Source organism: Carcharhinus amblyrhynchos, chromosome 15, assembly GCF_965287045.1.
Source record: "Carcharhinus amblyrhynchos chromosome 15, sCarAmb.v2.hapA, whole genome shotgun sequence".
Classification (NCBI taxonomy): Eukaryota; Metazoa; Chordata; class Chondrichthyes; order Carcharhiniformes; family Carcharhinidae; genus Carcharhinus; species Carcharhinus amblyrhynchos.
Genome location: NC_137338.1, coordinates 24260299 through 24285941, shown reverse-complemented (window position 1 = coordinate 24285941; position 25643 = coordinate 24260299). Strand labels below are relative to the sequence as shown.

Here is a 25643-nt window from a genome sequence, read left to right as displayed (position 1 = left end):
TGCCTTGTTGGCGATGCAGCATCCGGGTAGTGGAAAAATAAATAAAAATTATGCTACATTTTCACTTAAGTAACAATTGGTACCTAACTTCATATAAAAAGAGATCATTGTCCGTGAATGGAAAAGATTCATTCTTTTTGCAATGAGTTAATTCTTTCTGCAATGAGTTAATGTTTCTAATTTGGATCCGTCCAATTCCACTTTTCAAACTGCCAGCGATTTGTAAGCAATGCACTTTCCAGTAGCCATGTAGTTTTGAAGAAATATCGAATATTTACATACCTTTAAGTAATTTACTGAAATCAAATGTACACTGTGAAACCAGGTGAGGGACCACTTTCTGGTAAAGGCACATAACCTCGAGCACAATTGCCTTCAAAACAGTGGTCTCAGCATCATCTCTACCTAAAGGAGAAGATAGGAAATCTCATTTTACTAAAATAAATTACATTAATGTAATGTAATTAATTAATTAATGGTGGCACGGTAGCACAGTGATTAGCATTGTGCTAATCACTCGATTTTGGTTTGGGTCACTGTCTAGATGGAGTTTGCACGTTCTCCCCATGTCTGCGTGGGTTTCCTCCAGATGCTCTGGTTTCCTCCCACAATCTGAGAAACATGCTGGTTAGGTGCACTGACCCGAACAGACGCCGGAGTTTGGCGGCTAGGGGAATTTCACAGTGGCTTCACTTCAGTGTTAATGTAAGCCTTACTTGTGACTAATAAACTTTTTAAAATTAATGCACAGGTTGCATGTTCAATATGACCAGAGGTGTTTAAAAACTTTAATTAAAGGATCAATTAAAAAAAAAATCAAGGGTTTGCAATCGTAAAAATAAAAGCTTAAAGCTTGTAAAGTTTTGTTGCTCTCAACTATTTGACTACTGCTATCAGGTACTGAGCATTGGTCATAATTGTTTAACACATGTTAACAATGATGGAATAATTCAAAGCAAGAGTCATAACTTTGATGATAAGACTAATGAGGTGAGATAGTGAAAGAAACTGAGTAATGCTATCACATATTCAACTACAAGTACCTCAACATAATCCACTCAGTTGTATTGTTAACTTGTGGAATGCGCACAATTCACCGTCGGATTTGGTTTTATTTCTCATCGAAATAATTTACTAAGAAATGTATATGCAACTACAAAGAAAAAAATCATTTAAATGTTATGTTAAACTTGCCATTTGTTTTTAAACATACTTTCCCACCTTTTCCACCTGACTTTGAACCATATATCTTGCACTTTGCTGATCAGCCACAATTTTGCAATGTCTAATGATGATTTTTGAATTGTTTGTGAAATGAGAGTGAGACTAACTAGGGCAAAGTTATTTCCCAGCCTGAATTGGCTTACAGCAGTGGAAGGGGGTTCTTCTTTTTGGTCCCCACAGTGGTAGTGGACCCATAGTGGGAGCTTGGACAGTGACAAAATTGAAATATAGTAGCTCAGCTAGGAACAGATCATACTTAGGGACCATTTTGCTAAAGACAGTATGAGTGACAAACAGTTTTTGGCTCTGTCATCTATTATTTCTACCAGAAGCATTAAGAACCTATTTTTGCTTTCAACATATTCACTATGTATTGGGTCAAACATTGCTGGGCAACTCAGGCGTATCCAGTGAGACTTTCACCTGCAGCCTTTAGCTGGAAACCTTTTGGCTTTAGAAGTAGTTAGAAGTAAGAGTGGATAATGATACACCAAGATCATCAGCTGCACAGCTGGATCAAGGGTATATCTCTCGTATTAACGAGATTTAAGGATCGAGGAAAACAGGAGGGCAAACTTGGTTGGGTGAATTCAAGGCAATATCAAATCAGCTACAGAAAGAGAAAAAACAAGAGGGAAAGACTGGTTTATGAGAAAAAGTGAAGATAAGGTTGTTTTTAATTTTAAAATCTGACATTTAAATAAAAACCTGAACAATTCACTAACTGAAGGAATGATAATCCATACTTTTATTGTTCCCTTTTTGACAATCATTACCAATTGTCACATCGTTACAGGGCTCTTAAAATTATCAATTACTAAGCTAACCTTAATGTGGTAACTCATTGGTTAATTAATGTGAAATGAAGCAATATGGGGAGGTTAATGACCATTTTGTTAACGTTAATGGCAGAGACTCAAATACGGGGACATAGCTACAAGAAAAAGGGAGGTCATTTAAAATTGAGGTGGGTAGAAATTTCTTCTTGCAAAGCGTGGTGAATCTCTGGAATTCTCTAGCTCAAAGGTTGGTGAAGGCTGGATCATTAGAAGTATTTAAGTATTAGAAGTGGAGGTAGATAAATATTTGATAGATCAAGGAAGAGAGGGCAATGGGGAAATGGCTTAGAAAAGGATTTGAAGGCAGCATCAATCAGCCATGATCATACTGAATGGCGGGCCAGGCTCAAAGGGCCTGGTGGCCTACTCCTGCTTCTGTTTCATGTGTGAGTGGAACAAATCATCCTGCAAGTTTGGATGACTTGTAATTATGGATTGTCTTTCAAGTTGCTGGCCTATTTGCACAATAACATTGTGCATCATTCACATGCTGTTACTTTGTTTGCAAAGTATTAACTTTTATAATTTAAACCATGCAAGCAACTTCCCCTCCCTTCCCACTCTGAAAACAAAACCTACCAAGATGCTCTGTAAAATCCGATATCTCATTTGCTTCCTCTGATGCAGGGGTGCTTTTTGTGTTTTTCTCATCCCCCTGTTCTCCTTTCTCATCTTCCTCTTTTCTTTCAGTTTTTAAAAGGGATTGCCATGTAGCTACAATGCTATTCATGTCTGGCAAGTGCTGTGTCAAAAAAAAAGCACACTGGTGTCACAGAATAGTATAGGCATTCCAGAAAGTGGTATTTTTACAGATGTAAGGATTATTAAAATATCTTTTGTAAATCTGGATTTTACTGATGGCAATTATTACTGAATTTGACCTAATATTCTTGTAGTTTATTTATTAGTCACAAATAAACTTACATTAAGTCTGCAATGATGTTACTGAGACAATCCCTTAGTCGTCGAACTCCGGCACCTGTTTGGATACACTGAGGGAGAATTCAGCGTGGCCAATGTACCTAATCTGCAAATCATTGGACTGTGGGAGGAAACCAGAGCACCCAGAGTAAACCCACACAGACACAGGGAGAACGTGCAAACTCCACACAGGCAGTGACCCAAGCCAGGAATTGAACCTGGGTCCCTGGTGCTGTGAGACAGCAATGCTAACCACTGTGCCAGCTCTATGACAATTTTTAATCCTAAAGGATTAGAATGATTTGAAAGGGTGTAAATTATAATACTGTAAATTGATGTGAATATAAATGTTTGGTGATAATTATGGAAGTGAATGTTAGACTATTTTGAACATTACCCATTCAATTTTAAAAATGCTTAAATATTATCATTCATGCCAATTAGTAACTTTCATTCCCCTCTCCTAATAGAATGCACCTTATTTACACACCTTCCCAAATTATTTCACCGTTTGCTAATGGGAAGCCTGTAGATGATTTATATCTGGACTTCCAGAAGGCATTCAATAAGTTGTTACTCAAAAGTTAACACACAAGGTTAGTTCACATGGGCCAAAAACAGAAAATGCTTTAAAATCTCAGCATGTCTGTCAGCATGTGTGTAGAGAATAGCGTCAACGTTTCAAGGCTAGATGGCCCCTCATCAGAGCTTTATCAACTCTGACAAAAAATCATATAGGCTCAAAACATTGGCTCTATTGTCTCCACGCAGACGCTGACAGACGTGCTGAGATTTTCCAGCATTTTCTGTTTTTGTTTCAGATTCCAACATTCGCAGTATTTTGTTATTTTACTTCACATGGTATTAAGGGTAATTTATTAGTATGGATAGAGGATTGGCCAACCAGCAGAAAGTCAGGATAAATAGATCTTTTTCACTGGCCATGTGAAAAGAATTCTCCCTCCAGATAGGCGCTGGAGTGTGGCGACTAGGAAATTTTCACAGTAACTTTAGTGCAGTATTAATGTAAGCCTACTTGTGCCACTAATAAATAAACTTTTATGGTTGATAAGATGGAACTAGTGCGGTGCCACAGGGTTCAATCCTCGGGTTCCACCTCTTTACATCTATATTAATGACTTGGATGCAGCGATAATAGGTACCATAGCCAAATTTGCAGATGACACTAAAATAGGTGGGATAGTAAGTTGCGATGATGAAATAAGAAATTTACAATGGATATGGCTAAGTTAAGTAAATGGGGCGGCAAACTGGCAAATGGAAAAATGCACAGGCAAATTATCTAAATGAAGAGAAACTTCTGTATGCTTCAGTGCAGAGAAAATACATTCATAAATGGATATGGATAGGTTAGGTAAATGAACTAGCTTGTCAGATGGAGTTTAATGTAGATAAGTGTGAGGTTATCCACTATGGTCAAAAAAAAAATAGAAAGGCAAATTATTATCTAAATGGAGAGAAGCTTCATAGTGCTTTGGTGCAGAGGAATCTGGCTGACCTTGTGCATGAACCACAGGGAACTAACGAGTATGCAGGTAATAAGGAAACAGCAGAAAATAAGGAAGGCAAATGGAATCTTGGCGGTTATGAGAATATAAAAGCCATAAGGTTTTTGTATAGTTTGTAATCTCATGCTGTGAACGTGCTGCCTGCATGTATGCAGAAGTGCCATTAATCACACTCTTTAGTCTAGCTGTACCTAGTACCAAGTGTTTTAACTGTCGTGTAAGGATTCATTGTGATGAGAGTGTGTACAGAGTTGATTGGTTTTCAGAACATTATGAACTGTGCATGCAGCTATACTACCACTCTGTTGGTGTAAAAGAGTCGGGGACAAGTTGTAATAGGCTAATGCTCTGGAAGCCCGCCTACAGACTGGGATAAGCGTTTGGAAAAAGTAGAACAAAGTTACTTTTGCCGGGGTGTGTGGGATCACTGATACCTGCCCACTCTAAGGAGAAATAGCTCCGATGTCGTAAAAGAATAAAGGTATAAACCTTCTATCCGGAGTTGACTTGATTATTATCAAACCAAGCCGAACGCAGAGCACCGAACCTTAGAAATGGTCACTTATTGCTAAAGGAATAGCATATTAAATTAGTGAAGCATTGTTGTTACTTTACATCTATGTGAAGCGTACTGACATGTTCTCCACATTGAAGGTGCCACATAAGTACAAGTCGTAACCAAAATCTGAACCAGCCAAAAGCGGTTTGTCCAGTGTAACTTGTTAACATTGGAGTCCTTTTACAATGAAGTGCACATGTTAGTTTGTAGGTGAGAACAGCTATTACTAATTGGGGAAAGATTCGGCAATTATTTTTAAGTCTATAAGAACTGTTTTACACCAGGGTATGGGAGAAAATAAGATCATTTGCTAGTGCTCTGGTGTTTTTGAAATGAATCTGTAAAAAAGAAAACAGAGACTTCAGATTCACCCTTTACTCAATGAACGAACAGTGAATTTCAAAAACAAGTTTCTTGACATGACATCAGTCCTAAGTACCTTGCTGAAGGTCTCTCTGTACTGCTGTGCAAAGTCCTCCATTGTACTGGGAGTGTAAATCTCAGAGTTTTGCCACACTTCCTCATTTAGGCAATGTTCAATGTTCTTCAGAGCCCTCTTCATAAAATATGCAAGCAAGGAAAAGGTAGTGTGTTGGACGATCTTATTTGTAAACTGAAAGTAAAAAGAGACAATTCACTAAATTTACTCTTCTATGTGTGACATTATGAGACTGATAAGAAAATAGTCTCCATCGCGATTTTTAAAAATTAAAAATAAAAGCAGAACACGACTGAGACAGTGAGCCTATCAAAATCAGAAAGAGAGTTACATTTTGCATGTGATTCTTAGATACAAAGACACTTGACAGAAATTATTGCTGTGTCTCATTTTTTTAGAAGAAAAAACTGGAGGGTTAAAATAAAACCCTTCATTATTACACAAAACCATACTTTATTTTATAGCTGCGCACTTCAGTATTCTGGAAGTCAGCAGCTCGAATTGCAGCAGGAGAATACTTTACTTCTGCTTATGTTCTCAGCATTGTTATATGGCCCAGAAAATTAAAGAATCAATGTTCCTTACTTTTGCAACAGGAAATGCCAATTCCTGCAGGTGCAAAGGTCAGGAAAAAAGGCCAAAGACCCATCATGGACACTGCCTCCTCTTACAATCAAAGGTTTTGCTTGTGGAGCAGAATAAGAACAACGTGGTATGAAATGGGCACTTCCAGGCACAGGGGAACCCAAAAAAGTGGGCAGTGGAATTCAGAGTGCGTAGGCTTTAGCAGTGAATAGGTGAGCAGCTGGATATCCCAGTTCCTTCACTGGATACTTCAGCATTAGCATCCTTGACCTCAGCAATCATATGGCAGGATCCCCATCTTTTTCTGAACAAAAAGCCCTGCCAATAGGTACATTTTGCTGAGAGTACAAGTCGGCAACATTAAAGTCTGAGACACCGGATGAGTCACAGCTCTGTCTAGAAAGGCACTTTTGGCATACTGTACCTGCCCATCACCTGGGCTTGTGGCACGGAATTAGCCCAAAATCTCCCTCGCAAGTAATCTGTTTTGTGCAAATTACCTGGGACCACCTTCAGCACTAGTTAACTAACATAACTTTGTGATATGTACAGATTAAAAACAGTGCAAGTTAAAAACTTTGTATTAATGTCTGCAGTGGACACAAACAAACTTAGTCAAATTTACACAAGTAGCTGATTCAAATCCAGTCCCCCTGGATGCAAGTCTGGTTATAAATGGCCAAATTTTCTATTTTTTTCTGATATATTGTACCTTCCCATACTTGTATGGCAGTGCAGGCAACTGATGAGCCATTGTTTTTGAGATTTTTTTACTCATTCATGGCTTGGCAGCATTTATTACCTATGTCTAATTGCCTTTGCATTGCCATTTCAGAGGCTGCAGTAAGAGAGGGGATTAAGGGTTATGGGGAGAGGGCGGGAAAGTGGAACTGAGCCACGACAGATCAGCCATGATCTTATTGAATGGCGGGGCAGGCTCGAAGGGCCAGATGGCCTACTCCTGCTCCTATTTCTTATGTTCTTATGTTCTTATGTTCACATGTAGTAGAGCAGACTGGGTGAGGACAGCAGATTTCCTTCCCTAAAGTACATTAGTGAACCAGATGGGTTTTTATGACAATCGGCAATAGTTTCATTAGCCTTTTAATTCCAGATTTTTATTGAATTTAAATTTCACCATTCGAATCCAGGTCCCCAGAGCTTTACACTGGGTCGCGAGATTACTAGTCCAGTGACAATACCACTAACCCCACCGCTTCCTCAGATGCACACCAGTCCTATGTTTTACTATGTACCATATTGCGTTTTCTGGCTCCTGATGCAAGAAAGGAATTATATTAGGCAGATCAGTAGTGAAATTGGTTGTAGAGTGTGTAGTAATTTGCCTTTCTGCTGACAAATGTTTTGTATATTCTAAATAATTTTGATTTTAAGAAACAAGTAATTAGTAAATTTTTATTTACACTGATTCACTGAGTAAACATGGCTTTACTTTTGATTTTAAGCATCAAGTAAAAATTAAATGTATTTTTTCTTACACTGATTCCCTGAGTAAATATGGCTTTAATTTTGATTTTAAGAAACAAATCAATATAAAACGTTTTTTCTTACACTGATTCCCTGAGTAAACATGATTTTAGTAGCCACTGGAGGTAACGTTGTGACCATCACCATTGAAAGGAGACGGGGGATTGGAATGAACTCTTTTGTTCTGAAGGCCTTGGAAATCTCTGGCTGAGCTTCGTAAATCTAGAAGTTGAAAGTACAAAAAAAATTTATGAAGAGTATGCACGATCCAGCGTTCACTTTAAGAAATAATTTATCTCTCAGGTACCTATAATAAAGGTTTAAATATTTACTGTATTCACTGTCTATTCTCAGTTTAGTTTTAAACAAACACCATACTGTAAAGATTAAACATACAAAGAATTTACTATTAAGTATCACAAGTTTGTTTGTCAAATTGTTTTCCTCAGTTATTGCTAACATTTAGTGTGAATAAACCAAATCTGAGATAGTATGAATGTGCTGGTTTAAAGTTGGCAAACTAAAGGTTGCAGTTTTCACCAATGATTTCTCTAGGCTGCTTGGCTGCACAGTAACACAAAAGTCCCTATTCAGAGTGTACACAAGTTATCGCAAAAGAAGTGAAGACCTTCACAAATATGTACGCACTCAGAAGCAAAGAAAGATCTTGTTTCAAAAGAGCTTTCAGGGAGAGAGTATTTGCTTTGCAGAATTCCCTTCATCCCATACATACAGTGGTCCTGTTTTAACCCAGCTTGAGGCTATTTCTGTGCACTAACAGACTATTTCTGACTTTGATGGACTCTGAAAGAAAACACTCCTCAGTTGCAATTATACTGCAAATTTGTGCTTGTGAATACCATCTTGCTCAGCTGTGAACCAGGTGGTGAATTATCTTCAAACTGCTTTTTGAATGTTGTGCTTTTTCTCCCTGTTGGAATTTTCCGGTCCCGCCCGCCATGGGAATCATAGCGGGCAGGACAGGGACCATGCAAAAGTCCGTCGACCTCGCATGGGACGTCAATCTCGACCTAAGTGCCAGCTCTGATTTTGCAGTCAGTGAAGCATGGGTGCTCGCTGCTGACCTTGAAGAAAGCTGCCCACAAAGATCCAGCAATCTTTTCAGTGTGGCTTTCCCCTTTCCTTATGGCAGTTCAAATCTGGGAGCAAGTCAAGGGGATTGTCTTGGTGTGAAACAACATAACATAACATAAGAAATAGGAGCAGGAGTAGGCCATCTAGCCCTTCGAGCCTGCCCCGCCATTCAATAAGATCATGGCTGATCTGTCGTGGCTCAGTTCCACATTCCTGCCCTCTCCCCATAACCCTTAATCCCCTCGCTTATCAAAAACCCATCAACCCGCATCTTAAAAATATTTAGTGAGGCAGCCTCCACCACCTCAACGGGCAGAGAATTCCAGGGATTCACCACCCTTTGAGTGAAGAAGTTCCTCCTCAACTCCGTTCTAAACCGCCCCCCCTTTATCTTGAGGCTGTGCCCCCTAGTCCTACTGTCCTTTCTGAGCAGGAAGAGTCTCTCCACCTCTATCCTATCCATCCCATTCATCATCTTATATGTCTCAATGAGATCTCCCCTCATTCTTCTAAACTCTAACAAGTACAAGCCTAGTTTATTCAGCCTCTCCTCATAGCTCAAGCCCCTCAACTCCGGTATCAGCCTAGTAAACCTCCTCTGCACTCCCTCCAAGGCCAAAATATCCTTACGTAAGTACGGCGACCAAAACTGCACACAGTACTCCAGCTGCAGCCTCACCAATGCCCTATACAGCCGCAGCAAGACCTCCCTACTTTTATATTCAATCCCCCTCGCTATGAAGGCCAGCATCCCATTCGCCTTCCTGATCAGCTGCTGCACCTGCAGGCTGGGTTTTTGCGACTCATGCACAAGGACCCCGAGGTCCCTCTGCACCGTCGCCTGCTGCAGTTTTTCGCCACGTAAGTAATAGTCCTTCCTACCATTGTTCCTACCAAAGTGGACCACCTCGCACTTGCCAACATTAAATTCCATTTGCCAGTTCCTGGCCCATTCGCCCAGCCTATAGCAGAGATGTCAGCAAGCAGGGAATGAGTCATATGTATTAAAATAATTGCACACAGCTACCCAGGAAGTTAAAGGCACCCAACTTCCTTTACTTGCAATTTAAACTTTCAGACAGCAAAGTAAGTTATGATTGGATTAGCGTAGAAACTCAAATAAAGATAAATGATTGGAAAGAAAGTTTTTACTGACCCCTTTCAAGGATTTTTACTTTAAGACGAACGCAGTCTTGATGTAAAAAGAATAATTAAGAGTGCATGTTCTTGTCAAATTATAGATTTCCCGTTGATATTTTCTGGTAGTGTCTCAACAGTAAACTGAAACAAAGTCACAGACCTCAACTTCTGGATTTCCGCATCATTCTGCGCATGCGCAAGCTTAGAAATCGCTGTCAGTTTCGGAGCAGCAATGGTGACGTACACCAGCAGTTTTGCTGTCATTACCAAATTGTCATTACCAGACATTTCCAAATTTATTGAGTACAAATCAATTAAGTGCTCTTTCACAGGCACAGCATTTTTGTTTTCTTACTAAGAATCCTCCTTTCTGTACAGATAATGCCTGACCTATCGAATGTCCAGCATTTCCTGTTTATCTTTCAAACAGTTGTGCTGTTAATGCATCAAACCCATAGTCCCAGGTTCACTGATTCCATTGAAACTAATTAAAATAAATTAATTGCATTAATTAATGGACATGGCATCAGTGTTTCAAGCTGTTCTATTTGCGGGGATATTTTCTAAAGTAATTAAACTGAAGTTTCCCCTTGAGTTAAAGTTTATTTATTAGTCACAAGTAGGCTTACATTTACACTGCAATGAAGTTACTGTGAAAGTTCCCTAGTCGCCACACTCCGGCGCCTGTTACGGCACACTGAAGGAGAATTTAGCATGGCCAATCCACCTAAGCTGCACATCTTTGGACTGTGAGAGAAAGCCGGAGCACCTGGAGGAAACCCATGCAGGCACAGGAAGATTTGTTAATGTTAAGAGAAATCTGAACACCCACTGATCCACTACAAGAGGCTATGCCAAAATATTTCATTCTTAAACTAAAACAAACTTCTCTGTATATAAAGAGGAATAAAACAATTAAAGGAAGTACTGATCACTTAATACTATGGCTCACAAAGACCTATGCTATAAACATATATCTCTTTTTTATTTGTCCCTGGAGTGCCATTTATATTACAAGGTTCTTGAAACTTCATTCATGACTTTAAGGACCAACCCAAAGGAATGCCACAACTCTCTGGAATTCACTTTAATTCTCCTCTATGTTCCTGCTATGTTTTGAGGTAAGATTTTATGTGGATCCTTTCTTTCATTTTATGGCTAAGCCCTGTCATTTTTCTTTAAGGCCTCAAAGTTGCCGGTTCCTTGGTCTGGTTGCTGACAGGTACCAAGCTACCTATTCACCACCTTGTAACTCTGCAAAATGCTTTCTGTCAACAAGGTTCTGTGAAGACCATTGTAGGTTTCTTCCTCGAGCGTCAAACTAGGCAAATCTTCCAATTTCTTCCTCCCCTTACAAATTCCACACCGAGCCCATGCCCCTGCCGCCACCACCTGAATTGCATGCAATGAGCAATAAGGATAGTGCTTTTTCTGCTTTAACTGCAGAGCAGGTACAACTAACATTCATCTTCTTTGGCTCTTAGAGCTGCAGCCTATATCAAACCAAAACTGCCTTCCGTGAGAAACACCCAGCTAAATTAAACAAATGAATCTTCTATTCCGTCGTAGTCCATCTCCATAGCAATGTGGGATGCTTTGTGATGGTCTCAAAAAAGAATGTAAATTAATCATTTTACCTACAATATTAATTATTCGATGTGTAACTTATATAACAAATTTATATCTCTTATGGAGTTTTGCAACCCTCCTCTTTCAGAATTGATGGCCCTTCAAAGGAACTTGCTTGTTTACAATTGGTTTTCAGCTTCCTTTCATCTGAGACCTACATAAAAAATTTAAATGTTTTAATGAAGGATAGATCTTCTGATTTCTTACAAGCTGAAAGATGGGTCATTCATTGCTCAATGCCTTCACATTTTATCCTCTGACCTTGTGAGACAGGTTAATTAAACCCAGGGCAAAATCTTCAGCCTGCATTTGCTGTCTGCGAGGTTGCCGGTGGGGACTCAAGATCCACAAGTATCAGTTTTCACCAGTGAGAACACGCTTTCAGATTTTCTTCGCCCCCTCGCCGCTGACATCATCAGATTCATGCTCATAATGATTGAGCAAGGGGTGGTGGAAAAGAGAGAAGGTGCCAACATCATTTGAGGGCTGGGGGGGGGGGGGGGCAGGTAGAGAAGGGGCTGATGATCACACTGGAGGATGGGGCCAAATAGAGAAGGGACTGATGATCACGGGAGATAGAACTCCAAGTGAATGTTCGTTCCAATTGTGGAGTGGGGAGGGGAGCCCCTGAGGCGTCAGTGATGGGCTTGAGGAAGGCATATTGGAGTTCTGATCGGGAGCCCCCTTTTAAGATGATGCCCTGATCTCTAAGTAGTCAGGATTTGCCATTGTGTTTAAGTCGCACCCCCCTCTATGATGGCATGACAGGCCGTTGATTTTTGTTGTCAGAGTGTGGTAGAATATGCAGAGAAGACCGACCAGTCTTGTTGGAGTAAACAGACGAGTTTTCTCATAACACAGCCATTTGTTGAGAAGATTTTGCTCCTAGTCTTGTTTAATTTGCAGTTACATTGAGGCTGTTTATCAGTTGCTCAATTATCTTACATTTAACACCTCATTCTCCAACCTAAAGGTTATAACCAAAAAATGAAAGTCAACTATGAAATTAGATGATTATGCTAACCAATATTTCACATGTGCTCCAGAATTAATTTATTGATATCTTACAACTGTAATACATAATTATCAGCATCAAGTCTGAAAGCATGTGCGAGCGAGTTAGTTGCTCCCTACCTTTCGAAGTAGTTTGATATTGTCCAACCAGACTGTCTTAGGTCTAGGGACAAAGGAATACTGTGTTTCCTTGAAGAATCTGTTCAATAAATCAGGACACACTTTGAGGATGTTCGTCATCAAGTCAGCCACCAGTGCATCTTCTGTGGCTGTCTTTAAGCACAGCAGAAATCTCAGCAGCACAATATTTCCTCCCCTGCATGTGCAATCATAGTTCACAATTAAAAAAAAATCTTTTTGGATCCGCAGACAATCCATTAATGAACACCAATAAGTTCACAAGCAATGTAAAAATCACAACAAATAGGAAGCAACTCATGTTAATGACCACTTTCTGCATTTCAACAAATATCCCCTAAAATCCGAGAAGCCAAGTAAAGACCCATGGTTACAACCCATGGTTACAACCCATGGTTAGGCACTTGGTGAAAACAAAGAAGACGCCAAATGGAAATATCCTGTTCAAGTAGCTAAACTTCCATGAATCCAAGTGGCACCACAGAAAGCTACTTACCTTCAATCACTTCCATGGCAGAAGTTCCATATCCTCACCATTCTCTAGTGAAAAGATTTCTTCTGAATTCCTTATTTTCTTTCCTGGTGTCAATCTTATATTGATGATCTCTCTAGTTTTGCCCTTTCCCACAAGTGGAAAACTTCTCCATGTCTACTTTGCCAGAGACTTTCATAAATTTTAAAGGTCATTCCACCGGCCAAACAGCTCTCTCTTTTCATACAATTTAGATGTGTTGTCTCCCTTGGATTTGTATTATCAAAAAATGTCACAATGAAAAACTTTGACAAAAAAATGGCTATATTTTGGGCATGACTGGGGAGTTTATGTGAATGTTGCTTTTGCCTTAGTGGATAATTGGACATGTTTGTATATTTTATACCTTTTTGTTAATAATTTCTGTTTTTTAACCCAAGTGAGTTGTGGTAATAAAATTAACTTCTCTCTAGTTAATTTGAGGAATTTGGTTGCTTTATTTCATTTACTGATAATATAGTATCATTTCTAAATTTAAACAATGTTTATAACCAACCCAAGAGTGGGACAAAGAGTAGAGTGAGTTCATCCCTTCTAACCTGGTTGTGTCACTGTAAAGAATTTAATGAGATTAGTTTAGTAAAACCTTTCCTTTTAAAATTAATGGTTTTAGATGTTTTTTCTAATTTCTCCTTTAACAGGGATTCCATTCCTTCAGCTAAAGTATAAGGAGATCCAAAGATCTTCTATGGGATTTTAACAGTGAAGTGTTTCTTACCGAAGTGATGAAGCTGATTTGGCACCAAAATGGAAACTTATTGTGGAGGTAGGTCGTGGCCAAAGTATTAAATGAGTATTTTGCATCAGTGTTCACCAAAAAGGACAGCTTTGGCAAATCTATGCGAATAGAGGAGGCTGCTTGGATGTTTAATGAGACAAAACTATCTAAAGAAGAGGCACAAGGACCACTGGCAGTAACTGAAGTAGATAAGCCCCCAGTCTGGATGGGATGTCTGCTAAGCTGCTGAGGGAAGCAAAGTTAGAAATTGCAGAATTGCTAGCCACAATTTTCTAATGGGGACACTGCCAAATATTCATTCTCCCCTTATTCAGAAGGGGAGAATGATAAACCTGGCAAATACAGGCTAGTAAATGGTGAGGAACCTTTCAAAATGATTATGTGGACAAGTAACGATGATTAAAGCAGAGCCAGTGTGAACTTACATTCGAGTGATTTGATTACGTTTCTTGATGAAGTAAAAGAGGACAGATGAGGGCACTGCCGTGTATTTTCTATAAGTAAATTTTGAAAGAGTTTTGATAACCATATGAGGCTTGTTAGCAAAACTGAAGCTACTGGGATCTGATGACAATATGAATACAGAATTGGCAAAGGGATAGAATAACTGTTTTTGGTAAAAGATGAAGTTGCCATAGTCCTAGATGCCTGTAGGCTGCACTCCCCTTTGAGAGAGAGAGCTGAGTGGTGGTGATTTAACCTGAGGATCACCACACTTCAAGCGAGGGCAAGGCTGAGAATGAATAACTTTAGCTGGCACAGAAATTGAACACGTGCTGTTGGCATCACTCTGCAATACTACTAACCAGCTGTCCAGCTAGCTGAGCTAAGCTGTAATCACATGTAGGCCAGAGCAGGAGTGGACAGCAGATTTCCTTTCCTAAAGGAAATAGTGGACCATTTGCATTTTTATGACAACTGACAATGGTTTCATGGTCATCTTTAGCCTTTTAATTTCCGATTGTTATCAAATTCAAATTTCAACATCTGCCATGGTGGGATTCAAACCAAGGTCCCCAAAGGTGTCTGTATTACTAGTCCAGTGACAATACCACTATGCCATCACCTCCCCAAAATATTAATATTACAACATACAAAAGTGGCTTTAGCACAAAGCTGCCAGTGCAGTGAGATTCCTACCTTTTAGCTGTACCCAAACTAGAATCATAGAAATTGATGCCATGTTTCAATGAGCAGCAGAGATCCATCAAGAAACTGTGTACAAGTTCTCGAATCAAGTCTTTCCCAGCCATTGTGGAACACTGGTCACCCTGAACGGATTTAAGATGCAAAAGTTCATTTTTACAATATGTTCACAGAGTATCACGTTGCATGTGCAGCAGAGAAACAGGCAATTTGTCCAATTGGCTGGTGTTTATTTTCCACATGAGACTTCCTCCCCCACATTTCACTTTATTAACATACCCTTCCTCTCTCATGCATCTATCGATCTTCCCCAGAATTGTGTTTATGCGGTTTGCCTCAACTACTGCACACGGGAGCAAGTTTCACGTTCTAAATATTCCCCGAAGTAAAGAAGTTTCTCCTAAATTCCTTACTAGATTTTGCAATATTCAATACTGCATTTTCAGTATTATGTCTATGATTCTTATCTAAAACACAGACTTCATTCATGCTGGAACCCTTTTCAAATATTTACAATGTAAGTATTCACAACATGCTTCACCATCAATTATTTTTTGAAAGCACAGCCACTGTTGTCCTTTGTGTACAGATGTAACAGCCAAACTCGGTACAGCAAAGTCCAATGAAAAGCAACCAGTTACACTATTCTGGTAGTGCTGGTTGAAGAAGGAATATTGACCAGAACACTCTCAGGTTCTTTGGAAAGCTGTTACAGAATCTTCTAGGTTCACTTGAATAGCAGAGAAGACCGTGTTTTAATAATTCATTCAAATAGCAGTACTACTGACAATATAATATTTGCTCAGTACTGAAGTGCCAGCCTAGGTCCTGCGCTTAAGTCGTAGTGTTTACCCCCACAAGCTTCAGACTCAAAATATAACAGAAAATTTTGACAAATTGGAAGAATGGCGCTATGTATAAATCCTCAAATACATCTATATGAAATCCTTTGCCCATTACTTCATAAATTTAAAATTAAGATGTCTATGCCTCTGAGAAATTCTGATAAAGGATTTTGCTCTCACCCTGTTTTTTCAGAAATTCATTGAAGAGATGTGGGTTTCACTGGCCAGGCCAGCGTTTATTGTCTGTCCCTAATTGCCCTTAAGATGGTGGTGGTGAGCTACCTTCCATGAGGTGTAGGTACACCCAAAATGCTGTTAAGGAGGGAGTTCCAGGGTTTTGACCGAGGGACAGTGAAGGAATGGCAATTTAATTTCAAGTCAGGCTGGTACTTTCAGGTGGTGATGTTCCCGAAAATCTGCTGTCGTTGCCCTTCTCGATGCTAATGGTCATGAGTTAGGAAGCCGCTGTCTAAGCAGTGTTGCTGCAGTGCATTTTGTAGATGGTAAACATCGCTGCTGCTGTGTGTGGTTAAAGGAGGGAATGTTTGTGGATGGAATGTTTGCAAATCAAATGGGCTGCTTTACCCTGGACAGTGTCAAGCCTTCTTAAGTGTTGGAGCTGCACTCACCCAGGCAACTGGAGAGCAATTCTTCACACTCCTGACTTGAAAATTGTGAATTTGTGGAGTCAGGGTGTGAGTTACTCGCTGCAGGATTAGGGAGTTAAATATCACCCGCCCGATTTAATCTCAAAGATGACTTATTCGGCAATTATTAACATTTGAATTTTCTTAAACATTAAGAAGTTATTCAAAAACCAACAACAAATTGAAATATAATATTCCACAAAGAAAAAGTACTTGCACTGTACGAATACAGTGCTAGAGCCAATATGTCTGCCTCAACACCAGTGAAAGAAACTCATTCCATTTACTGATATTGCATATAAATACAGCCCCACCATGGATTACCCCAGATAGAAGGAAACTTGATACAGATAAAGGTCAGATACAGGTTAACGGCAGTGACTACTAAGAAGAGAATGGGATCAGACATGACACTAGCAGGTCATAGTTCAAGTAAGGCATTTTGATTCTACAACAGAGAAATCAAGCCATTAGAATTTTTTTTAAAAAGACACTCACCTTGTTATTATCTACTTGGACATCAACAATTCCATTCCAGTAATATAATGAATGAATATGGTTCAAAACACCTGCACTGAAAAGACGAACTTTCTGTGTTTTACTAATGGCTTTATTTTGGACCACCTAGAAGACAGAAACGATACAAAAGAATTTTCAATCTCATTGATATAATCCTTAAACCAAGGGCTTCTAGAGGTTAAAGATGACACGATTAAATAAAAAGAAAATCCAGGGCTTGCATCCACAATTTTCCACACTTACAAATACATTCCTCCAGTTAACGTGCACAAAATAGTTAATCTAAACGAAAAGCTGTTTCTCGCTTGCAACAAATTTCCACTCACGGTCGCACCCAGGGGAAAATATACACAGAAACCTTAGCAAAACCTTAGTGATGAAAAGTGTGAAGGCTGAATGACTCTAGAACACATCTCAGTGCAGTTAGGCAGCAGCACTGGTAGAAACCTAGCTTAAATATGTGAAGGTAAGATTTGAAATCTGTATTTTGTTTTACTATATTTATATATTTGATTTGGGCACCTGGCATACAAACCGATTTAATTTATAAAAATGTATGCGGCATTGCATTATTACATTTCATATTCTGTTTTCTTGTTCAGTTGTCTTTTCATAAAAAGGCCCAGGTTCTCAATCAGTGATAAAATGGCAGTATTTGCCACTGACTATATAAAAGAATCTGTACTTAGCTGGTTTTAGGCTGCAGTGAAAACTTGTTGCAGCGGGACCTACAATCATGGTGAAGAGTGGGGTTTTCCAGTGCAGTGCAATGTTGGCAAAACTGTGCTCCCTTGTGACGTCAAGACCTGAAGACATGCCCTGGAAGGCCAGTCTTCAGCTCAATGACAGGCAAATTGTTTTTAAAATTACTTCTGAAATATTTAACAACTGTTATGACATTTTTAAAAATTGGCATAGACTTTTAAATATTTTTAAACACTTTTATATGGCTTTAAAAGGCTGCTGGAATCAGTCCCATGGATATTAATGCTCTTCACACCCACTGGCTCCTCTTCGCTTGCTCCTCCTTCACCCTGACTGCCACAGTCCTAGCTCCACTCCCCCTCCCAGATCTCCCCAGTTTTTCAGACTTGTTGATATGGTACGGTATGGTAGCACAGTGGTTACCACTGCTGCTTCACAGCTCCAGGGTCCTGGGTTCGATTCTCAGCTCGGGTCACTGTCTGTGTGGAGTTTGCACATTCTCCTCGTGTTTGCGTGGGTTTCCTCCAGGTACTCTGGTTTCCTCCCACAGTCCAAAGATGTGCAGGTTAGGTTGGTTAGCCATGTTAAGAAATTGCCCCTTAGTGTCAGGGTAGCAGAGGTTAGAGGGATTAGTGGGTAAATATGTAGGGATATGGGGGCAGGGCCTGGGAGGGATTGTGTTCGGTGCAGACTTGATGGGCTGAATGGCCTCTTTCTGCACTGTAGGGTTCTATGATTCTATCATATTGGAAATGGCACATGATGGAAGGGGAAAATCTCAGGAAGTTTCATTATGGTTAGCAATGCTGCCTCAGAGCAACAGGGACCCGGGTTCAATTTTCGGCTTGGGTCACTTTTTGTGTGGAGTCTGCATGTTCTCCCCGTGTAAGCGTGGGTATCCTCCGGGTGCTCTGGTTTCCTCCTAAAGTCTGAAAGACATGCTAGTTAGGTGCATTGCCAATGCTAAATTTTCCCTCTGTGTACCCGAACAGGTGCTGGAGTGTGACAACTGGGGGACTTTCACAGTAACTTCACTGCAGCATTAATGGATGCCTACTTGTGACTAATAAATAAACTTTATTTTACTTATATGCTTTGTGCTCACCACTATTGAGAAAGAAAAATCAAGGCTGATGTCCAGGTCATTTTCACTCTAAACCCATCATGGTGAAGGCAATGACTTCAAGAGCCAATACCACATTGCAGATTTAATATTTAAGTTGCAAAACTTTGTTGATAGTGAAACAGAAATTGTAACAACAGTGAGAATAAGTCACATTTTTTCTGACTTGATGAAGTGATTAAGGCATTGTTGCAAATGATCTGATTAATAAACTTCATCAACAGAAGTTTTAAATATCATGTTACTTTTTCCCATTTTAACAATGGCAGCTAAAACAACAAAGTAGCATTGATAATTTTCTGTTAATAATGCCTTACATACAAAGGCTTTGCTAAATTGAGGATCAGGATTCCCAGACATCTATTGAAGATTTGAGCTGAAAAATAAGTAAAAAAATCAGTATCCAGACTGACAAACCTTTGTTTTGATAGTTGACAGAAGTAAATTTATGACAGAAATCCGATCTTCTTTTAATCCAGAAGTGAAGATACCTGAAATGAAATCTTAAAAACAAAATGCACAAATTAAGTCAATGCAATTTTAACTAGCAAACCCCATTTGATTGCTATAACTTTTCTTGTTTCCATTTTATGGTTGTTACTAGTCATTACTGTACCCAACTTTCTTCCTTATTCTTCTCAAGCTCCAAAAACATACTCCTTTGATCGCTGGCATTTTAATCAAGATTTATTGCTAGGTCTTTGACTCTTTTACATGTATTTTTCAGAAAATTTCAAAGCTATTGAACGTCAGTCTTTTCCTCTTATAATTTCCAATCTGGTCATCTCGTATTGATTTACCTGCTTTTCTCTCCATCTCTTTCAACCTTGGTAGTATCCCACACTACAGTCTTAATCATACATCTCTCAACGAGAACAAAAATGTATTCATACAAACTGTCTGGAAACTACTGAATAACAAAACTGAAAATACCTTTGAACTCCAGGATTTGGCTAATAATGTTGTGGTCACCAGCAATTAGGAAGGAAACTATGAACTGGATATAAGCCATGCGGACATCAATCCTGCCCTAAAGAAAACAAGCACACTGTCTTTTAAGAATACCAATTCTGAGGATATTTCCTATACAAGGTTACGGATATGTGCACAGCCAGTTTTACTACAATGAAAATACGAGTTATTTAATATTTCTTTTGCTTAAAGGCAATATATCAACAATGCACTGAGCACCAGAGGTACTGGACTCTGAAGAATTAGTGTACCAGGTGGGTTTTTATGGCAACCAACAAAATAAAGGCAAAGTAAAATTTATTTATTTATCACAAGTAGGCTTAACTTCAAAATGAAATGAAGTTACTGTGAAAATCCCCTAGTTGCCACACTCCGGTGCCTGTTCAGGTACACTGAGGGAGAATTTAGCCTGGCCAATTCACTTAACCTACACATCTTTGGACTGTGGGAGAAAACTGGAACACCTGGAGGAAACCCACGCAGATATGGGGAGAATGTGCAAACTCCACATAGACAAAGACCCAAGTTGGGAATCAAATCCAGGTCCCTGGTGCTGTGAGGCACCAGTGCTGACCACTGAGCCACCGTGCATCCCCTAAATGCTGAACCTAATGGTTCCGTGGTGATCGTTAAACCGTGAATTCCAGATTTTTATTGAATTCAAATTTTGCAGGGTTGAATCCAGATCTCCAGAACATTACCCCAGATCTCTGGATTACCAATCCAGTGACAATACCATTACCACCTCCCTAAATAAACTACATTTATAAGAACCGGTTAAACCATTACAGAATAAAGCACTCACCATTTTATCTCTCTTTTTCACTAAGCCTAACAGCATTTTGTTAGTGAAATCAAAATGGCTCAAGAAATCCCGAGCAGCATCTGGACCCTGGCTCACCATTGCAGACATTAACCCCAAGCACACTCGGCTGTACCTATTGCAAAAACAAAATCAAATTAAAAGCGCAAGACAGAAAATACTTGTCTTATGATAAATACGACACTAGCTGATGTTACATGAAATTATATTGCTATCAAATATCTATATTTTAAAACACCAATAGGCCAGTGCAGTTTCAAGTAAATCTGTGTAAATATCCAGGTAAGTGTAGCACAACAGTCCATGCTTCTGTGGTTCCGGCCATCTGATTGCGCTGTCGTTGGAATCAGGATCCAATCTGTGCAGGGTAAAACTGATAATCGTTAGTTTAAACTTCCCAATTAAGCATTATGATTTTATTGAGGGCCTATTGATAACATTGGCATAATGTGCCCAGATTAACTCCAAAACGTGCTGTTATCCCAGCTCCACTCCAGTTCCTGATCCTGAATTCATCACGCGTATTGAAGCACAATGGTTACATTTTGTAATCTAGATATCACTGAAATACAAGCAGACAAGCATAAAGATATTTCTAAATAGTGTATATTATTAATGCTGAATAGAGGAGGTATAACGAATCTGATGTTAGAATTCATAAACAAACAGTAACATCTCTGTTTGTCTGGTGCAGCACTGAGAAAGTGTCTTCCAAACCCGAAATGTTTCTATCCTCTGACTCTATTCCCTCTCTGCAGATGCTGTCAGACCTGCTAAGATTTTCTAGCATTTTCAGTTTTTGTTTCAAATTCCAGCATCCGGAGTAATCTGCTTTAATATTATTATTCTTATTATTATGGTAACATTCCTGGGGTCTGATCAATCCTGAAAACAGATTTGCCTATCTTCCTTTTGAAGTTGTCACAAAATACATGGTGGAAAATTCATCTCTTTTTTCAGATGCTTGTGCATCATAGAATCTTACAGTGCAGGAGGTCATCATTTGCTCCATTGTGCCAAAGCTGAAGGAGCAATCCAATTAGGAATGCCCTCTGGATCACAAAAACTCACTGAAGAAAAATGAATCCTTGCTACTTCCCCTCAGCTATGTATTTTTAGCACTTTCTGAATTGCATTTCCAGCATCTGCAGGCTTTAAATTGCTATTTCAAACATCTTAATTAATATATAGAATAGATGTATCTTCTACGGATGTTGGCTGGAAGTATTAGCTTAGCACAGTGGTAGCACTGTTACCGCTAGGTCATAGGGTTACATGCTCAAGCCCCACTCCTCGATTTCAGCATCTAAGATACGTTAACAATTCAGTGCAATACTGATTGAGTACTGCGGTGCTGTTGTCCAGATCAGGCTTGAAACCGAGCTCCATTTAGTGGGGTGTAAAAGATGCCAGTTCATATTCCAAAACAAAGTGGGAAATTCTCCCATTATCCTGGTTGACTGCAGATTAATTTTATATGTATTTGCCATTTGTGGGATTTTACAGTGTACAAATTAACTTCTACATTTGACTAAATAACAATGATAACTATGCTTAACAATAATCTGCTGTTTCTGAAGTGCTTTCGGACTTCAAAAGTCTATATAAATGCAAGTTCAATTTTTTAAGACATTATACCAAAATGGAGAGAAATAAATAGAAAGGTTGTACATAATATTGTAAACGACTGGTGACTGAGTTTTAGGATTATCTACAGCAAAGGACTATAAATATTGCCTTACCAACTCCTTTATTAGCAGATGTCAGCTTAGTCTGCAATACTGACCTGTGACTTGGTGAGTAGACCGCTGTATATATTAACTTCATGTGGTTATGCAGCAACACCTTCACTATGTTCATCCCCACTGCACTAAAATGTATAAGGTCACCAGCAGTCCTCAGCAAAATGGCCTCCAAGGCTTGGAAAATCAGAATCATCTGAAGAACAATACAAAAAGGGAAAGTTTTTGCCATGATTATTTCTCAATGACAACTAGACAAGGTATTACAGCAACTTGCTAGACTAGTGCATCTCACATGGCACTGATGCAGTGAGTTGGGTGAATTACAGTTTGAGTACAATGTTGTGTGATGAATGAAGGTTTATGTTGTTGCTACGTTTAAGCTTGCCTATCTATATTAACCTTTAACACTGGTTTCTTCTGCATAACCAGATGAAACTAGCATTAAATGATAATATTTTTTCACACTTTCAGGCCTTGAAGTATGAAATGACAAGCATGCTGGCCAGCAGATTTATATTAACAGTTGATAGATAGGTGTATTCTCCACAACAGAGTGGAGACAAACACACATCGGCTGACTACATTGTGAAACAATTTCATTTGGTCCACAAATGTGACCCCAAGCTTTCAGTCATTTGTCATTTTAATTCTTTGCCCAACTCCCACTATAATTTCTCTGGCTTTACTATCTGTCATGAATCTGCCTAGTAACAGCAAAAACAAGAGCTTGGCTGTGATCTGCCCAGCAACAGGTAAAAACCTGCCTAGTGACTGCAACAGCCAACATTCAAAGGGAATGATGAGATGTTACCTTCCCAGTAATGAGATGAGCAGGTATTGAAGCAGAATCAGGTTTAAATAGCCTTAGCACCTAGAAGCTGCTTATCTAGTTGACTGAAAGATCAAGGCAAACTTGAGAGTTGCAGAATTGAGAGATACAGACAGCTCAAATATACAGTAGGGAAATCAAAGAGAAATCAGGGTATAATTGCTAGCACCTACAGAAGCAGGTAGGCCAGTTTAACATCTCTCAGCTAAAGACATTGTAACATCTACAAGCCGACAAGCCAGTTGAACGCAGAACAGATTTAATGATGAAGAGAGATCGGATAGATGGAGTTTATTTTCCTTGAAGCAAAGAAGACTGAGGGGGACACAATTGAGGTATAAAAAAATTAAAAGGGACATAGATAGAAAAGATAGGGAGAAACGTTTCCCCTTGGTTGAGGAATCAATGACCAGGGGGCATAGATTTAAGAGAAGGGGCAGAAAGTTTACAGTGGATACGAAGAATAATATTTTCACACAGAGGATGGTGAGAGTCTGGAACTCACTGCCTGCAAGGGTGTTGCAGGCAGAAACCCTCATAAAATTTAAGAAGCATTTGGATGTGCACTTGTGATGCCAATCCATCTCCCAGTGCCGGTAAAATCTTGGCCAAAATCTGTAATTGACCAGCTGGATGTATTTTGTGTTTCACAACTAAATTTTGCTGGAAAGTGTGGTCTGACTGCAGCATGCATGATGCAATTAAAACATTATATTTCACATTAAATGTCAATTATATTCACCTGACTTTCTGGCCGTTTCTCTCCATCAAGAAGCTTAAAGATTTCTGTACATTCAGCTGAAATTTTAATGTATCCATCCACAACATCATACAATTCAGAGCAAGGCAATTTCTTGGCTATGGAAATAAAGGTCACTAAAGCTGTGGAAAAAAAAAGGGGGTTTTAATGTTAAAATCTATTACATAGACTAAGTGCTGATACAAAATGCAAGAATTGCAAATGTTAGAAATCAAATACAAACAGTTAATGTTGGAAATATGGAAGTCTTTTAGATGTCAACACTTCCTCAGTGGTGCTGACAAAGATTTATGTTTCAAGGTACAGATTCTATGCTTTTGTTCAGATGCGATAACCAAATTGTGTATTTATAGTATTTTACTTTTAGTTTCAGACAATGGTCATTTAGTTCTGGTTGGAATATCTATCAAATCAACACCTTCCTACAATTGGGGAGCTGACTGTAAAAGTCTTCTGGGCGGTTTGATGGCACAGTGGTTAGCACCACTGCCTCATAGTGCTGGGACCCAGGTTCGATTCCCAGGCTTGGGTCACTGTCTGTGTGAAGTTTGCATGTTCTCCCCGTGTCTGCATGGGTTTCCTGCAGATGCTCCAGTTTCCTCCTACAGTCTGAAAGACGTGCTGGTTGACCCGAAGAGGCGCCGGAGTATGACTACTAGGAGAATTTCATAGTAACTTCATTGTGTCCAAATTTAGAGAGGGTGAAGAAAGAATTTACAAGAATAAATAAGCACGAGGAGAATGTGTGGACTCCGCAGAGACAACGACCAAATCGGAAATCAAACCCAGGTCCGTAGCTCTGTGAGGCAGCAGTGCTAACCAGTGTGCTACCAAAGTTGTTCTTTCATTTCCTTCAGCAATAACCCTGCCTCCGAGTGACCTGGCACCACTACTATTGACAGACTGACCAATATCAAAGCTTTTCCCAACACCTTATGTCTTGCACAACTGGAGATCTCAGGAACAGAATGGAAGATTTACAGTTGTTACCAGCAGCAGAAACAGTGAATCAAGTCACACAATCGCTACGTGCAGGAGGTCATTTGGCCCATCAAGTCTGCACCGACCACAATCCCACCCAGGCTCTATCCCCAGAACCCCACATATTTTTCCCACTAATACCTCTAACCTATGAATCTCGGAAACTAAGGGGCAATTTGGCATGACCAATCAATCTAATCGGCAGATCTTTGGATCGTGGGAGGATACCCACGCAGACACGGGGAGAATGTGCAAACTCTACACAGACAGTGACCCAAGCCAGGAATCAAACCCAGGTCCCTGGCTCTGTGAGGCAGCAGTGCTAACCACGGTGCCACCATGCTGCCTACTTTTGCCATGTGCTGCAATCTCTCAGCACAGAGAGTGAGGGGAAGGTTTGATTGTCCAGCACTGATTGCTGTTCTCACCTTTCTCCAGCCTCTCAGGGGTTTGTAACATGCTTTTGAACTGGGTCCCTGTGAACTCTATCCTGGCTGCTTTACTCTGGGACGCCGGGACATCAGATTCGCTTATTTTCCTTTTTTGCGCCATGTTTGGCTAACGATGAGGGTTAAAACCGGCTTTCACACTCCTCATCTGACATCTAAACACTTCTCCCGCATGGCAAGGCTGTCGGCGGAAGTGTCCGTCTCCGTTTACAGTCCGGGTGAGGAACA

At 39.7% G+C, this 25643-nt stretch overlaps 1 protein-coding gene across 1 annotated transcript in view; it reads right to left on the bottom strand.

Annotated features, from left to right (window-relative positions):
* urb1 (URB1 ribosome biogenesis homolog) overlaps positions 1-25589 on the bottom strand; it is a 103359-nt gene extending 77770 nt beyond the window's left edge. The window contains exons 1-13 of the mRNA XM_080203599.1: positions 25395-25589; positions 23968-24107; positions 22438-22589; positions 20634-20766; positions 19790-19886; positions 19274-19359; positions 17008-17133; positions 15012-15142; positions 12583-12778; positions 7669-7806; positions 5512-5685; positions 2643-2805; positions 283-405 (exon numbers count right to left, since the gene is read on the bottom strand). Of these exons, the coding sequence (XP_080059725.1) occupies positions 283-405; positions 2643-2805; positions 5512-5685; positions 7669-7806; positions 12583-12778; positions 15012-15142; positions 17008-17133; positions 19274-19359; positions 19790-19886; positions 20634-20766; positions 22438-22589; positions 23968-24107; positions 25395-25518 (1783 nt within the window). The 5' untranslated portion in view covers positions 25519-25589. The remainder of the gene's footprint in view (positions 1-282; positions 406-2642; positions 2806-5511; positions 5686-7668; positions 7807-12582; positions 12779-15011; positions 15143-17007; positions 17134-19273; positions 19360-19789; positions 19887-20633; positions 20767-22437; positions 22590-23967; positions 24108-25394) is intronic.
* Between the last annotated feature and the right edge of the window lie 54 nt (positions 25590-25643).